The 16,546-nt window shown below is 39.8% G+C and overlaps 1 protein-coding gene across 50 annotated transcripts in view; it reads right to left on the reverse strand.

Moving 5' to 3' along the window:
* The window catches only part of SH3D19 (SH3 domain containing 19), a 196,778-nt gene that overhangs the window by 41,260 nt on the left and 138,972 nt on the right, over positions 1-16,546 (reverse strand). For 29 of the 50 annotated variants that reach the window (XR_013417323.1, XM_078002322.1, XM_015139333.3 and 26 more), the window contains 5 exons: positions 15,862-15,904; positions 13,297-13,435; positions 13,017-13,167; positions 10,845-11,849; positions 2,238-2,345 (listed from right to left, as the gene is read on the reverse strand). Coding sequence is in view for 48 of the 50 variants with exons in the window: in XM_078002322.1 (XP_077858448.1) it covers positions 2,238-2,345; positions 10,845-11,849; positions 13,017-13,167; positions 13,297-13,435; positions 15,862-15,904 (1,446 nt within the window). In the remaining 2 variants the exon portion in view is untranslated. Of the gene's footprint in view, positions 1-2,237; positions 2,346-10,844; positions 11,850-13,007; positions 13,168-13,296; positions 13,436-15,861; positions 15,905-16,546 lie in introns of all 50 variants that reach the window. The other 21 variants (XR_013417322.1, XM_015139334.3, XM_015139332.3 and 18 more) reach the window with 1 other exon arrangement.

The following is a 16,546-nucleotide window of genomic DNA, read 5'->3' on the forward strand; positions in this document are numbered from 1 at the left end:
TGTGAGTCCTCCTAGTGAATCATCAACACTGTGGGTGGTCTTAGGGACAATGACACAACAGATGAATAAATTTAAAAATTTGTATTTATTACTAATTTCTGTAAAAGTTGTATTACTTAAAATCCAGGCAATATTTCTCATCATTATATGTTAGTATACCTGTTAAAATCCAGAATATATTTAACAAAGTAATAGCAAACAGGCAGACAACCCAATAAGCTATCATTTTACTGATTTGTGGGCTATATAATACTGTCAAAAGAAACATACTGCCAGTTTTTTCTTTTCTGTTTTTTTTTTTTTGGAGATGGAGTCTTGCTCTATTGCCCAGGTTGGAGTGCAGTGGCATGATCTCGGCTCACTGCAACCTCCGCCTCCCGGGTTCAAGCAATTCTTGTGCCTCAGCCTCCCGAGTAGCTGGGATTACAGGTGTGTGCCACCACGCCTGGCTTTTTCGTATTTTTGATAGAGACGGGGTTTCATCAAGTGATCCGCCCACCTCAGCTTCCCAAAGTGCAGGGATTACAGGTGTGAGCCACCATGCCTGGCTACCACTGGTTTTTAAATCTAACATTAAAATATTACCTCTAAAAAATAAAATATAACTTCTTAAGAAACTAGAACCAGAATTTGATACCTCTGATTTTTTTTTCTCCTCCACATTCTTCATAGCAACTCAGTTCAATTTTCTTGCTACCTGGCTGAGATCCATCAGTTAGTAACAGAATCATCAAGAAGACACTGAAACCAAGAGACTGATCCTTCTGGGTAGTGCTTTATGGAAAAACCAAACTCCTAAAATAAAGGGAAAATGCCTGCAGTACAATCCCGGGTGCTACAGGTGAAAGAGTGGGATGCTTGTTCTGCTTTAGGAGGAATGAAGTGGGCAGAATCTCTTGTTAGACAAAGGCAGGAATGCATGTGGGCTATAATATAAAGGCATTGCAGGCATAAATGAAATTAGAGGCCCACAGAGAAAGCTGTGTGATCACTCCAAGCAGTGCCATGAACTGCTCTGGAACCCACTGTGTGTGTGTGTACACATACAAATACACACTTTTAATCACACTTTATAATAATCTGGTGCCTAAAATAAATAGTACTGGCCCTTGTGGCTTTCCCATTATAATAAATATCAGATTTCTTTTTGAAGTACTTATTAAAGCTCCTACCGAATTTCATATGTTATACTATTAAAAAATCAAGTAAGGAAAAAAAAAAGTAAGGAAGTAAACCAAAATGTAACGTTACACTAATTTAAGAAGTTTTCTTTTTTGAGAAGGATTCTTACTCTGTCACCAGGCTGGAATGCAGTGGCCCAATCTCGGCTCACTGCAACCTCCGCCTCCCAGGTTCAAGTGATTCTCCTGTCACAGCCTCCCAAGTAGTTGGGACTACAGGTGTGCAGCACCACGCCCAGCTAATTTTTGTATTTTTAGTAGAGGCAGGGTTTCACCATGTTGGCCAGGATAGTCTTGATTTCTTGACCTCGTGATCCGCCTGCCTTGGCCTCCCAAAGTGCTGGGATTACAGGTGTGAACCACTGTGCCTGGCCAATTTAAGAAGTATTTTTATAAACTATTATTTCAAGCTTTTGGTTACTGCTCTTCACAGAATTCACACATAGCCATATTTGAGATTATGCTGATTGGAATAATATACTCGTGACTGATAGACATATACAACCTTTATTTGCTATTAGTTTAGATTACTTTCCCACCAAATTTGTACCAGAGGTGTTAACATGGGATATACTAATTGTTCTAAATTCAGTCTCCCTCTATTCTCTGTCTAAAGACAACATTAAAGAAAAATGAAATCCCCAGCCTGACCAATGAGGTGAAACCCCGTCTCTACTAAAAATACAAAAATTAGCCAGGTGTGGTGGTGTGTGCCTGTAGTCCCAGCTACTCGGGAGGCTGAGACAGAATTGCTTGAAACCGGGAGGCAGAGGGTGCAGTGAGCTGAGATCGCGCCACTGCACTCCAGCCTGGGTGACAGAGTGAGACTCCCAAAAAAAAAGGGGAAAGGGAAAGGAAGGGAAAGGGAAAGAGTAAGGTAATCCAAATTTACTGAACTAATTCTTCAAAGAATTGTGAAAAAACAACTTGCTTTTAAATAGCTTTGACTATGAATGAGAGATTATACATAATTTCAAAAGCAGACATTGATAAATTGGCATATATTTCTCCCAGGCTCTTGAAGAAGCAAATTGAAGAAAGCAGAGAAGTGCTTACATTTTCCTGGTTTGGCTGGAATTCGAATTACAGTGGGCTTCCTGGTGGGTGCTGGTTGAACTGCTCGTTCTTTCATTGGTTCTGTTTTTGCAGGGAGCTGAAAGGGATCTAATGAAAAACACAGTTTTATTTTGCATGTTTTAGTTAACATGGACTGAAACAAAAAACCTCATTCATAATTTAAAAGTCATACTTTTCATGCCCCTAGGGAAACTATTCATGGATAAACAAAATCTCAGTTTGCAGAGACAAAAACAAAGTTGGAACTCATAAAAGGAAATAACTTAGTGTTCTGTAAATAATTCATGTGGCTTTTCTTCCTCTCTGATGAAAGAAATCGAGGATGATCTTGAATTATGTAGAAGTTGATCTTTCAGGGGAGTGTAATCATTTCATACACGTCTGCCTGAAAATGAGGGGCAATTGAGATGAGGAGACCATCTTTCCCACATCCTAAAGCCTCCCAGACGCCACAGAGAGGAAAGACTCTTTCCCTGTACACCCCCCGTGCCTGTCCCAGAATATTTACTCCCAGGGCCCTCATCCTACCCAGTGCTGTGCCTGGCACAGGGAAGGTGCTTAGCAGTCTCAGATTTAGTAGTTCCGTAAAACTACACTTCAGTAACCTGAAAATGAAAAACATTCTATCCCAGAAATAAAATAAGGCATATCCCTTCAAATATTTAATTTTGGGGCAAGGATATATGACTCGGCATTCCTCTATCTTAACCAATTATTAAGTAATTGCAGTTTTTGCCATTAAAAGTAATGCACCAACCCAATATTTTAAATGGATAGTATATACTTAGGAGAAATACTTTAAACAAAAGCATAGTTGTAAACCTTTTTACTGAAACAGTCTTTAACATAAATGTCCTTTTTAGTGGTTTGGAAAAATGACTATAACTTTTTTTAAAAAATGGGAAATCTACAAGTAAAAAGATTAGCAAAAACAAAAGAAAATGCTCTATAATGGATATTCTACTCAGCACCCAGGATCGCATGAGGCTGTCTTTGCTTTTATTTAACAAGAGGCGAAATGAGTCTATGCTGTAATTCTGCACCTGTTCTATGGATCTTGCCTGTGGGGAGATACTCTCTATAAAACTATGCACTCCATAGCTCCTGTGATGAACAGTGTTCAAATTCTGCCTGTTATGAGGTGTAATTCAATAAGCACCTTTTGCTGACCAGCTCTTTGCAGGATACACGAATGGCTGAGCTAAGAATAAAAGCCCTTTTGGCAATCTGTACTTCGCCTTCTCTTCCACTCAGTTTTCAGTCAACCTCACCATCAGATGCCCTGCCAGAGGCATCACTCTCTCACTAGCCACTTGCTCATATATTTATGCCAGTAACAGTGCTGGGTGGGGAAATACGATGGTAAAGTACAATCCTAGTTTAAGTTTCTAATCTACCACTTAGGAAGGGTCCCCAGATGGCAAGCTAGCTAAAATTATTATTATGCCACTGAGGAAAAAAGAAATAGATGACTCCTCCGTGGAATCTTACCAGCTCACAGTGAGCGAGGCGAGTCTAACGTTAAAAACACCAACTCAAGATTATCAAAAGAATGGCATCAAACTTTAAAAAAAAAGACTACTATATTAATAATATAACTTTCCTCCACTTTGACCTGTGTCACCCATAAAACCACAAAGCTCCTGTTTTCAGATTCAACCAAATTCCTTAATTATTTAATTTTATTATAACAAATATATATGAACAAGTACAATAGTACATTTTTTACTTCACAGTACTATTTGTTGTAAAAGAAACAGTAAGAATTATATAAAATAGAAAAAGAAAACCTCTTGTAATCTCATCTCTCTAAAATCAATTATCGTCTAAAATTTGGCATATCTGTCCATGTATTTTCTATAAATATTACATGTATCATTATTATATACATATTTTGAAAAACAAACCCAGGATCATTTTATATCAATTTCTTTGTAGTTTTATATCAATTTCTTAGCACTTTTATATCAATTTCTTTGTAGCACTTTTGTTCATTCAGTATTGACTGGGTGCCTGCTATGCATTAAATACTGGGAATATAGCAGTGAACACAGCACGGAACTCTGCCTTCATGGAGTCTGCATGCCAGCAAGGAGATGGAGACAAGAAACAATACATGTAATAGACAAGGAATTTACGTGGTATATTAGAAGGTGAGAAGTATATTGAAAAATGAAAAAGGTGAGGAACTTCAGGTGTGGGCAGAAGGGAAACAGGCTGCAGAAGGAAACAGGAGTGCAGTAGGTGAGGCAGGTGACATTGTCTTTCCAAAAACTGGATTTTACATATTTCAATAGTTCTTCCAATAATCATTCACGGTGTCCTACCTTTCAAGTAGTATTTCTTTTTTTTTTGAGACTCGGTCTCACTCTGTCCCCCAGGCTGGAGCGCAGTGGTGCAATCATGGCTCATTGTAGACTTGACCTCCTGGGCTCAAGCAATCCTCCCACCTCAGCCTCCTGAGTATCTGGGACTACAGAAATGTGCCAGCATGCCTGGCTAATTTTCATTTTCTGTAGAGATGAGGTTTCACTGTGTTGTCCAGGCTGGTCTGGACCTCTTGGGCTCAAGTGATCCTCCCATCTTGGCCTCTCAAAGTGCTGGGATTATAGGTGTGAGCCACCGTGCCTGGCCTGAAGTGCTATTTCTTAAACAGCTGCTTTTGGTACCAATAACCTGTTGGTTATTAGTTTAAAATTTTAGTTAATGATGCTTTTGGGGTGGGTGTGAAGGGGGAAGAAAATCTTGAGCATGTAATGACTTAAATTGTTTCCCAAATCAAATTAAATTCTGGGCTAGTATAAGACCTACACCTCACATTTCACAAGTAAGGGCATGGATGGGGGTAGGGGCGGGCAGGGAAAGGAGAAAAGAGGACAATCAGCATCTCTGAGGGGCTGAACACAGGAGGTGTCCAAAATGTGCTTGCTGTGGGAAGAATGGCCTCAGGAAATCCTGACCCAAATCCTGCACACAGTGTGGGCAGATCTCACCTATCGTGTTAAAGGGTCCAATCATTTTTTGTTTTAACCTGAAGGATTTAAATTGAAGTAGCATAGGTATAACTTATGAAGTATTCAAAGTGTCCTAGCTTACTCTCTCTCGTTTTTTCATTTTTAATACCGTTAGCTGTTTTTTAATAATTGGCACTCAGATCGTGTGTAATCATTCTACTATACATGTCTCCGGAAAAAAAAAAAAAAATTCTTTCTCCATGTAGCGAGGCAAGGAAGTCTTCGTGTTCCATCACCGCAGGCTGTCTGGCAGGAGTGGTCTGTTTAATGATCTCCCCCAGCTGTGCTCACTGAGTCAGTGAGCTCTGCATCTGCCTCTCTGTCTGCATGTTGTCTGGGCTGTGATCCATGCGAGGAGTGCAGATTAGTGGGGAGGATAAACAGCATTACTTCAATGAGAAGGTGGAGCCAGAGGCCTGTTTTTTATCTTATGATGGTGTGCAAGCTTCTCTCTAGCAACATAAGTTCACTTTTTATGTCTTTTCATAAGAGGGCTATTTTTTTCCCAACAGAAGTTATAAGTGCGCAACCTACAAAGCAAGGCTGGCACTTCATATTGGGGTACTCCAGACACCACCAGGTAAGAAACTGGATCATTAGTACTAGTTAAAATGTTTAACGTTCATAACCTTTGACTAGTAGTCCCACTTTCAGAAATTTATTCTTCAGAAATAAAAGCCTCAGCAGAAGTGAACATGCTTATGAGGGTATTTACTACAGCATTTTTTGTAGTGGCAAAAACCAACAAGGAACAAAACAAAATAACCTCCCCCCCAACCCACCAAATAAAAAACAAACGAAACAACCTGAATGTCCATCAACAGGGGAAATACTGAAGCAGCTATGATACACTATGAGGTATCAGGTGGGTATAAGGAGACAATGAATTAGAATTAGACCTATTATCCTGAAGAGAAGTGATAAATGTCATTGTTTAATAAAGCACTCTGCTGAGTAACAGGTGTAGGATGGTAAAAATTTCTGGAAAAAGTCCATTATGTATATATGTGTAAGCTTTGGTTTGGCATGCCCAAAGGCACAGAAGGCTGCATACTTTGTTCGCACTGGTTACTGTGGGGAGATTACATTTTTTTTAAATCCAAAATCTCTGAATTGTTTGACTTGTTACAATGAATATATTTTACTTTTCTAACAGAAACAAATCCAATAAAATAAATTCAATCATAAGGAAAAAGTTACAAGACTAAGCTGAGTTAACACCTCTGCCAAACAAACCAGAACAAAACCACTTAAAAATAAGAGAACAAAAGAGGAAACTTCTGGTTTCTTTCGTTGCTTTTTCAAGGCAATAATGGCCATAAAATTTTCCATAAAGCAACTAGAAAAATAAAAACTCTTTTTTTTGGATTTAATTTAAAAGGAAATAATGCAGATATAAAATTTTGAATTTATCTAATTTAGACGTATTTAGTTCATAACAATTAGCTTCTATTTTGTAACCTTGAATAATATAACCATTTAGATAAATCACTGTTGTGTTATTTTAAAAATTTCTACTTATCAGAATCGGAGAGTCAGTGGGGGAAGCAGTTCTTCAGAAGTGGCAAAGACGACAAGAGATAATTCTCCCAGTTTCTTTCAGCCTAATTATGCTTATGTTCAGCTATTTTAAAAAGATTACTGATTAAATACCTTGTTAAAGGTAATGCCTCCACATGGTCTGAAATTCAAAAGGGATCAAAATGCTTACAGTGAAAACCAAATTCCCTGTTCTCTCCTATCCAGTTCCTTCATAAAAGACAACCTTTGTACCACCTTTTCATACATCACTGTACATTGCATTTGAAATTTAACACAAACAATAGCTAAAATAACACAAAAAGTATCCTGTATCTTGCATTTTTCATCTAATAATATCTTGGAGGTTGGTCCAAAGTAGGGGATAACAGGTCTCTCTCCCTTTTAATTATCACACAATACTCCATTGTTATGGGTGTACCATAATTTATTTAAGCAGTCCATTGACATTTATTTCCAATATTCTATAGTAGAAGTCCTTAATTCTAGAGCCCAAATGGGCCCTCGAAGCTCTGGATATTGTACCTTGAATTGTGTACACATGACTAATGGCTATTTTCTTTTTTTTTTTCTTCCCTCACAGCTCCAGTCATTGAATTAATGGCTATTTTCAAGGCGAGAAAAGCCTCTCAGGCTACCTCAGATTCTCAGAGTTTGGCAGTCTGGAAAGGGTTAAGAACTTGCTGCCATAATTCTATCACAGACTGCTCTTGCTTCTACAGAAAAACAGAACACAAAAAACACGGAGCATCTCAAGAAGAATCTCCTATCTGAATCTAAGACAAGAAAATGGCATTTTTGTCTACTTTTATTTGCAGTGATGGCATTTTTGTCTACTTATATGTGCAGTGTTTATTCTGTCTTCCCTCTACCCCTCACACCAGCACCAGGTATTCCACACCTGCTGGTGAACAAGCAGAGGCCTCTTTACACCTATACCCGCACAGTCTTCATTACCGGACTGAGAAAAACACTGACGATAAAGTAGTTTTCCACCCATTAACTGTCTCTAATAATATGCTTGTCATCACAATTAGTTTCACCATCCCTGGCTTGCTTTTCTGTCATTTCTTTCCCTTGAGTTCTGTTAACAGCAGAAATTGGCTGCTAAACTATTATTCTGGTCTGTGTAATGGGGCTGCCGGCAGAAACATTCTCCTTCTTCTGACAGCTGGGTATGATTTGTAAAGGTGTGAAGAAGAATTGCTCATACTTCTGGGCTCCATTACATTAACCTGGAAGGCATTCTACCCAAGAAATGAATCCAATATTAAATTGCCTGTTTTATGAGTTTTCCTTTAATAATTTTTCTAATCTTTACGATGTTTTCATAGCTTCAGTATTTGCGGATCTCTATTTCCTGAGATTAATATGGCAACTTCATTTTATGAATGCTACTTTATTAGATTTTCTTTAATTTTGAGGTAAGAGAAAGGGAAGGGAAGACTTATTTGTAAGTTTCTCTTCTTTCTCCTGTGTTCCTCTCCCAGTTTCTGCCTGGTGTCTGGATGATTAGGCAAGGTTTCCCAGGACCATAAACCTTTATTTACAATGACAATGCTACCAAAATACCACCAAAAAGTCACAAAGCCCCAAATCGAAAAGCAAACAAAAACCCCTCCACAGGTCAAGGCATTCAGAGGTGATCCTGAAGGCCTCTGGAGGGCGTAAGCAGGGAGGCAACAAGGGCCAGTGTGCAGTACAGAAACTCCCCCTGGGTAGCCACAGTATGGAGTGTGATAGGCTTGTCTGAGTGGGCTCAATTTAGGAGGCCACTGCAGCCATCAGAGTGTAAAGGCCTAAAGTGGGGCAGAACAGGGAAGGACGAAAAGGAGAGGCAGAGTCAAGAACTATTTGGAAGGTAAAACCAGCAGGAGCTGGTAACTAATTAGATGTGAAGGCAGAGAAGTAGCAATCATAAAACTACTACTTAATGATCATCATATTTCACACAATGTGATAGCGCTTTCCTATATGATCACATTTAACCCTTGCAATATCCTAGGTGAGGAGTAGTATTATATCTTACAAATGAGGAAACAGAGGCACTGTGAGGGTAAGAAAATTGCCCAAGGTCACATAACAAATGTGGTAGACCCTGGCAGACTCCAAATCTGAACAGTTAGTCACTGCGTGACACAGTGAGAAGACTCAAGGATGATCTCTGGGTTTCTCCAGGGAAGGCTGGTGTGTGTGATGGTGTCACTAGTGAGTTGCAAAATGTAGGAAGAAAGAAAGGTTTAGAAAGAAGATAGTATTCAGCTCAGTATAACTCCATAGTCAAGAGCAATGGTTAAAGTCAGATAGCACAAGCAAATTACACACTTTGCTAAAAGACGCCCCAATAATTAAATGTTGTGCAATGAAGTGGTAGAAATCAAGAAACAGAAAAGGCTGAATATGAAGCATGAGACTGTATTTATGTTGAAAGTATATTGTTGACCTTCCTTTTTGAAGATGACTATAATCATCTGCTAGATGATACAAAATAAATTCTCAGCAATTATTAGTCAAGTTGCCATCCCCATAGAAACTAGCAAGTTCTACAAAAGGTAATATTTCTTCAGCTTGCTGCTGTTGGGTTTATCTATCCCTGTCCTTCTCTGAATCTTGTTAATACCAAAAAGGCTTATACAAGAAAATGGTTATCAAAGACTTGAAAAGTTTTTAAAGTGTTGCCTGGTTAAGGATTCATGAAAATATTGGGTAGCAACATTATACAGTGAAAAATAAACTAGACTTAGAATAAAAACACTAAGTTTGAATCCTGACTTGGACAATCGTTTTATGACACTGGGCAAATGATCCATAGATCTCCCTCAGTCTCACTGTCTTCATCTGCAAACATAGGCAGTGATATCTCACAGAGGGTTGTTGCAATTATTAAATAAAATAATGTATGTCTCGGTATTTAGGAGAGCATTAGGTACACTGCAGAAGCTTAATATATTCAAATTTTTTCCTTCCACCCTTTATGGACAAAAGCCATGTATGTCTTTTAGTTTATATGCTAAAATGTTGTGTGTCAGTTACAATGTTCTGTGCGTGATGAATATTTAATAATGTGTTATGTTTGCTTTCATTTTAAATACACCTGTGTTATGCAGAATTTGGTTTTGAAATCACAGAGCCTGTACTATTTTGATGCATGTTAAACATTTATACAGTGACAGTTAACCTTTTGAAAATTCTATTAAGTTTATACGTTCACAAATTCCATGCAAATAAGTAAACAGCAGTAAAATAAATCTTATCAATGACAAGTAGAGCAGCTTAGTTTGACAAATCAAAGACAAGCTTTACCATCACACTCTCCAACGGAGCAGTGAGAAGAAAGAAAACATACTCTCTACCTTCTGGGATATTTAATTGTACTGATCTTGGCAGCTACCTTACAACTGTTGTATTTTATTTACAAAATTTTTCACTCTCAAGGGAAGATGTTCTATGAAGATTAAAGGAACAATTTTGCAACATGTGGCTGGGTCTTCATTCTGTACATTTTCGAGTCCTCCCCTGGAGCTGGCCCCTCACCCAGCACTCCCAGCTGAGGCCCATTTCATCTGAGGAGCCCCTCTGGGGCCAGGGCATGACTTCCCATCTATGAAAAGCCTCCTCTGCATCCTTCTACACATTCCCTAACCTCCCTGGATCCTTTCAGTGTGAAGCCTGAACTTCCAACTGTCAAGAGTCAGCGAAGCCAGCCCCACAAGCTATTATAGTTTAGCCCCTAGCCCCAGTCTGCTTACTTCTGGCTCATATCATAGTAATTGATGCATGTGTCTCCCCCTTTCTGACTCCATCACCCCCATCCTGTATTTCCCCTTCCCTCCCTGTCTCCATTCCCCACTTAGCTCTGTGTTTTGTGATCTCTCTGTTCATTCCTGTCTGTTTCTACACACACACATGCATGTGCACATACTTGCATACACACATCTCAGTAACTTACGTACTAGAAACTAAAACAGCAAGTGCCATTTAAAATACCCTATCATGAGTTTAGATTCCCTTCCACTGCTGATTTTTCACTTACCTAGAACCATCTCTGAACCAACAGATTCTTCAGCCAGGTTCCCCGATGGGGTGGGCAAAACATCATCATCAAAGCTGATGAGATCGATGTCCCCCAAGGGCTTGCTCTGCAGAACTGGAACTGGGGGGTTGGCTGGGGGCCCTTCTCCCAGTGACTTGTATGCTTTGGCTTGTGATGCCCCTGCGAGTCGGGGAGGAACAGTGACAGGTTTCAGTGGAGCTGAAGGGTCGGTGGGATTTTCTGAGGAAACAGATTTCTTCAGCAGCAAAGGCCGCGGGGCAGGAGTTGGCACTTTCTTCCCACTGTCAGAGCTCTCAGCCAGGGGCCCTCTTCCTGGAATCTCAGGATTAACACTTCGTATAAGGCCAGGGTTTGGTTTCTTTGGCAATTCAGGTTTGGTAACTGGGAGGCTTCCTGCTTCTTGCAGAGGAGGGCATGGGGTGAGTCCTTCCTTGGAGGTCACCTTGAGTCTGTTCTCAGTCCCAGAGTCCCACTCTCCAGAAGCTCTGCTAGCAGCTGGTTTGGGAGCTACAGAAGGTTTCCCTGAGGAAACAGTAGGCTTTGGAGGAAGTGAACGTGGAGTAATTTCTGGTTTCTTGGGCAGTCCTGAGGTTTCTATATTTGCCTGACCCTCAAACACTTTAATTCTGGAAACAATACTATTTTGGCTTTGTTCCGTGTTCATAATGTTCATCACTGTCTGACTGTCTGAGGTGCTAGCGTTGTCCAGCAGAGACTGGGGCTGGCCTGGGGATGACTCCTCTCCTATGGCTGCTGGGCTGATTTTCTGGTGACTTTGCTCTTTACTGTGCGAATCTCTGGGTATTGGTCTGAGGTTGCTTTTTGATCTTGGTTTTGGCACTGGACATCTTGTAGCACTGGGGTTTTCTGGACAATTCTGTTCTTCAGAAATATCAAAGACTATTAAAGGTGCCACATTCGTTGGAAGATTGCCAGATGAGACTGTCGGGAAAGGCTGAAGAGGCTTGAGAGGTGCCTGTAGTGCTGATGAGACCAAAACAAATAAAAACAAGCCGTAATGTTAACAATTTATAAGAAAAAAACACAGAAGATACACAGATTTAAAATTACATACCTGGAATATCAAGAGATTTTGGTTTCTTTAATTAGTTAAAAGTGATTCAAAAATGGAAATGTTTATTCTGTTTCCTGTAGGAGTGCTCTTCATATAACACATTTTTTTTTTTTTTGAGACAGGGTCTTGCTCTGTTGCCCTGGCTGGCGTACAGTGGCTCTAACACAGCTCACTGCAGCCTCACCCTCCAGTGCTCAAGCGATCCACTCACTTCAGCTTCCCTAGTAGCTGGGACTACAGGCACACCCCACCACACTCAGCGAATTTTTGCTTTTTTTTTTGTAGAGATGGGGTTTCACCATGTTGCCCAGGCTGGTCTCTTTTTTTTTTTTTTTTGAGACTGAGTTTCGCTCTTGTTGCCTAGGCTAGAGCGCAGTGGCGCGATCTTGGCTCACCTCAACCTCCACCTCCTGGGTTCAAGTGATTCTCCTGCCTCAGCCTTCCTGAGTAGCAGCGATTACACGTGTGCGCCACCATGTCCAGCTAATTTTGTATTTTTAGTAGAGACAGGGTTTCTCCATGTTGATCAGGCTGGTCTCGAACTCCCGACCTCAGATGATCCGCCCGCCTTGGCCTCCCAAAGTGCTGGCATTACAGGCGTGAGCCACTGCGCCCGGCCATCAGGCTAGTCTCAAACTCCTGTGCTCAAGGAATCCACCCACCTTAGTCTCCCAAAGTGCTGGGATTGAGCCACATGAGCCACTGTGCAACACTTTAAAAAAGCCTAACAGGACAACCACCCTTAGCATCCTATCAAGTATAAGTTGCTAAATATGAGATACTTCTCAGTGGGAATGAATGGAATCAGCGGTAATACCCACCATGAATTATACGGATAATGTTTTTGTGATATAAACTAGGGTAAGCACAAGAGATTGGGGCTGCAGTTTGTAAGAATGATCTATTACAATAATCACCGCATACCCACAAAAAGCAAGCACACAGTGATCACACTGACTGGGCAGCAGACCTCAATGAATTATACGCAAATTGCAAATTATTTTAAAGGCTGGAAGCCTACAGATTACTTCCCTAGAACTAGGTCAGAGTTAGGGAAGACAAATTACTTGCATTACTTTGAGGCAGATCGTTGTCTACTTCTGAAAAGTCAGTCTGAGTTGCAGAAGTAATAGTGTGCCTTGGAGTAGCAGCAGCATTATTATTATTTGTAGTATTAACTTGAACTTGGTTGATTTCTTTTATAACTTGTTCATAAGACGGTGGGAGCTGAAAAGTAAAGAATGAAGATTTTAGACATCTAAGGGCAATAGCTAAGGTGTTGACAGTCTCACTGTTCTTAGCTTCGAATTTCATTTAAAAAATAAAATGCAAAGAGATAATGTAATGTTTATTCACCTCAGCAGGAACCAGCTCATTAGGCCTCCAAGAGCCAGCTGCAGATGATGTAGGAAAGCCCAATCCTGGGGGTGGGGTTCCTGGAAACCACGAGGCTGGCCTCAGCGGCTCAGCTGCCACAATGGTGATCTCTGGGCGCCTAGTGGACAGAAGCCTCAGTGAGGTTTTGCAGGATGGTAACAAGCTACGGTCTATCTGTAAATGTCCAAAGATTCATGAAAACCACCACCACCCAAAAAGTTATAAGAACTAACACAGTCACAGAAATGACCTGTCCGGCCTGGGCTGTCTCTGACAGTACACCCAGACAGGCTTCAGGGGAGCACACGACAATCATCCTCTATGACCTTGGCCTCAAAAAGTTAGAGCTGGACCCTGGGCACACTTGGCTCTGTCTTGGTTGATAAAAACTAAGTAAGGCCTATACAATCTCTTCAATCCAGAGCTATCTAGCCTTAGGACAGACATATAGCATAAGGTATAAAAGCCCACCAGTCAAATGGAATTGTTTTTCTGTTGTTATTATTATTATTATTTGAGACAGAGTCTCACTCTGTTGCCCAGGCTGGAGTGCAGTGATGTGATCTCGATCTTGGCTCCCTGCAACCTCCACCTGTCAGGTTCAAGCAATTCTCGTACCTCAGCCTCCCAAGCAGCTGGGATTACAGAAGTATGCCACCATACACGGCTAATTTTTGTATTTTTAGTAGAGATGGAGTTTCACCATATTGGCCAGGCTGGTCTCGAACTCCTGACCTCAAGCAATCTGCCCACCTCAGCCTCCCAAAGTGCTGAGATTAGAGGCGTGAGCCACCACGCCCAGCTTGGTTTTCTGTTATTATAAAGCGCATACTCTGAAATGAAAATTACTATTTAAAAAGAATATCCTCTTCTGCCTTACTTCATCTCTGTTACAGTTCACAGTTATGTTTAAGTGTTTTGGGTTTACATGTTCACTTCGAGACTCTGGGATGTGTCTCTGGGTTCATGGTCAGTTTTGTATATGATTTGATGATTAATCTTTAATACTGGAGAGCTGTAGTGATTTAGCATGGCTCCTTTTATCTTTTTCTTAATCTGATTCTACCTTCTCATGTTTAAAGTAATTAATTAATTTTGCAGAGACAGGGCCTTGCTCTGTTGCCCAGGTTGGACTGCAGTGGCGCAATCACAGCTCACTGCAGCCTTGAGCTCCCCTCCCCTCAGCTTCCTGAGTAGCTGGGACTACAGGCACATGCCACCATGCCTGGTTAATTTTTAAAAATTTTTTGTAGAGAGATGAGGGCTCGCTATCTTGCCCAGGCTGGTTTCAAACTCCTGGCCTCAAACAATCCTTCCAAAGTGTTGGGATTAAAGGTGTAAGGCACTATGCCTGGAGCATGTTTACATTTTCTCTTCAACCTGATTTCCTAACAAACACCAACTGTGTGACCCTGAACAAATCAATCAACAGTTTTGATTGGAAAACTCAGTTTTCTCACGGGACATATATGGATGATAATACCTGCTCTGCCTTTCTCTAGCACTCTATGGAAAATAAAAACAAAAAAACCACTGTCATTATCAAAATTATGCATTACATACACACTCATGCTACATTGTGAAACAGTAGAAGCTGATCATTGATTAAATTTGAACTGCACTCCCTAAAAACCTCTGCTTATAGCTTCTGTCTAAACAGTAAGAGTTATTAGTTAATAAATGTTAAGCATCGTATGTACATTAATTCTTATGACAACCTTGTGATGTAGGTATGATTAGCACCATTTTAAAGATGGGACAAAGAAGCTAGCGAGATTAAGCAGCTTGTCATCCAAGGTCATATGGTAGAAAGTGGTGGTCAGGATTTGAACTTGGTTCTGACTCTAAAGTTCTTGTCCTTCATTATTCTATACCATACTGTAAGAAATTTGACAGCTGGGACCATGACTTATAAAAACCTCTCTATCTGATTGAATATTATGATGTAATGTAAAAAAAAAATCTATCCATTCATTTAGCCATTTGTCCACTTCTCCCATTCTTTTATTTGTCCATCCATCCTTCCATCCATTCTATTGTCCATCTGTCCACTGGTCCTTCCTCCTATCTACCCAAATATTATCTCTTCTTCCTTCTCTTTTCCCTTCCTTTTTCCAAAAAGCCGTCCAGCCTTTATTCATCGTGCCTATCCCCTCTTTTCCTTTCTTTATCCTTTCATTCAATTTTCTATCCTGTCATCCATCCATTTGGTTAGGCAACAAGTACTACTATGTAGCATGAGGTACAAAGCATTTCTCTGAAGCAGTTACAATGCTTTACATGTAGCAGTTGTTTAACAAACATTTAAAAAATCAACTTCAGCAAATAATTACACTCAAAAGAACATTTTCAAGCCTGTATCACTCATTCTCTCAAGCAAAATCATCTTTCAAACTTACAAGTTAATTCAGGAGATATACTGATGACGCAGAATATAAGAATACATTGCTTATGAAAGCAAAACATTTAACTTGCTACCTGATAACACACTTTTATTTCAGTTATTAGCCTAATATATGTTCTCCATTATAAATATAACCATACCTTCTGTCTCGATGAAGTTCACTCTGAATAGAAGTCCGAGAAGCTGTTGAAGAAGGAATAAACTGGTATAGTACAAAATTAGTGCGTTTGGTAAGGGTTTAAATTTTTACAGATTACACAATTGGAAAAAGCTTATACTTGACATCATATAGAATGTATGAATTTTAATATCCTTAAATAAAAAAGTAAATCAAAATAATCATTTTACTGGCATAAAGTTAATTACGGTTATATATTGGAGATTGCATAATATATAGATTTCAAAAACTCCCCAAAGAACATTCTGTAGTTGTGAAAATAATTTGAAGAATGAACAGAGAAAAGAAGACACCTATTAAATATAAATTGCATGGTTGGAGCATTAAGTGATGACATGAAGTAACAATGGGCAGAAAAAATTTTAAATGTCTATTCCAATCTATATGACTATGCTTTTGTGATGTTTGTTTATAAATCTATTGTATAATGAAACTGGTCAAATTTTCATTTTTAGTCTAACTTATCTGAAATTTTATAACCTTTAAGTTGTTTTATTATTTATTTTGAGACAGGGTCTCACTCTGTTGCTCAGGCTGGAGTGCAGTGGCATGATGTTCAGGGCTCAATGCAGCCTCAAGTTCCCAGACTCAAGTGATCCTCCTGCCTCAGTCTCCTAAGTAGCTGGGACTACAGGCATATGACACCA

The sequence above is a fragment of the Macaca mulatta genome, chromosome 5, assembly GCF_049350105.2.
Source record: "Macaca mulatta isolate MMU2019108-1 chromosome 5, T2T-MMU8v2.0, whole genome shotgun sequence".
Taxonomy (NCBI): domain Eukaryota; kingdom Metazoa; phylum Chordata; class Mammalia; order Primates; family Cercopithecidae; genus Macaca; species Macaca mulatta.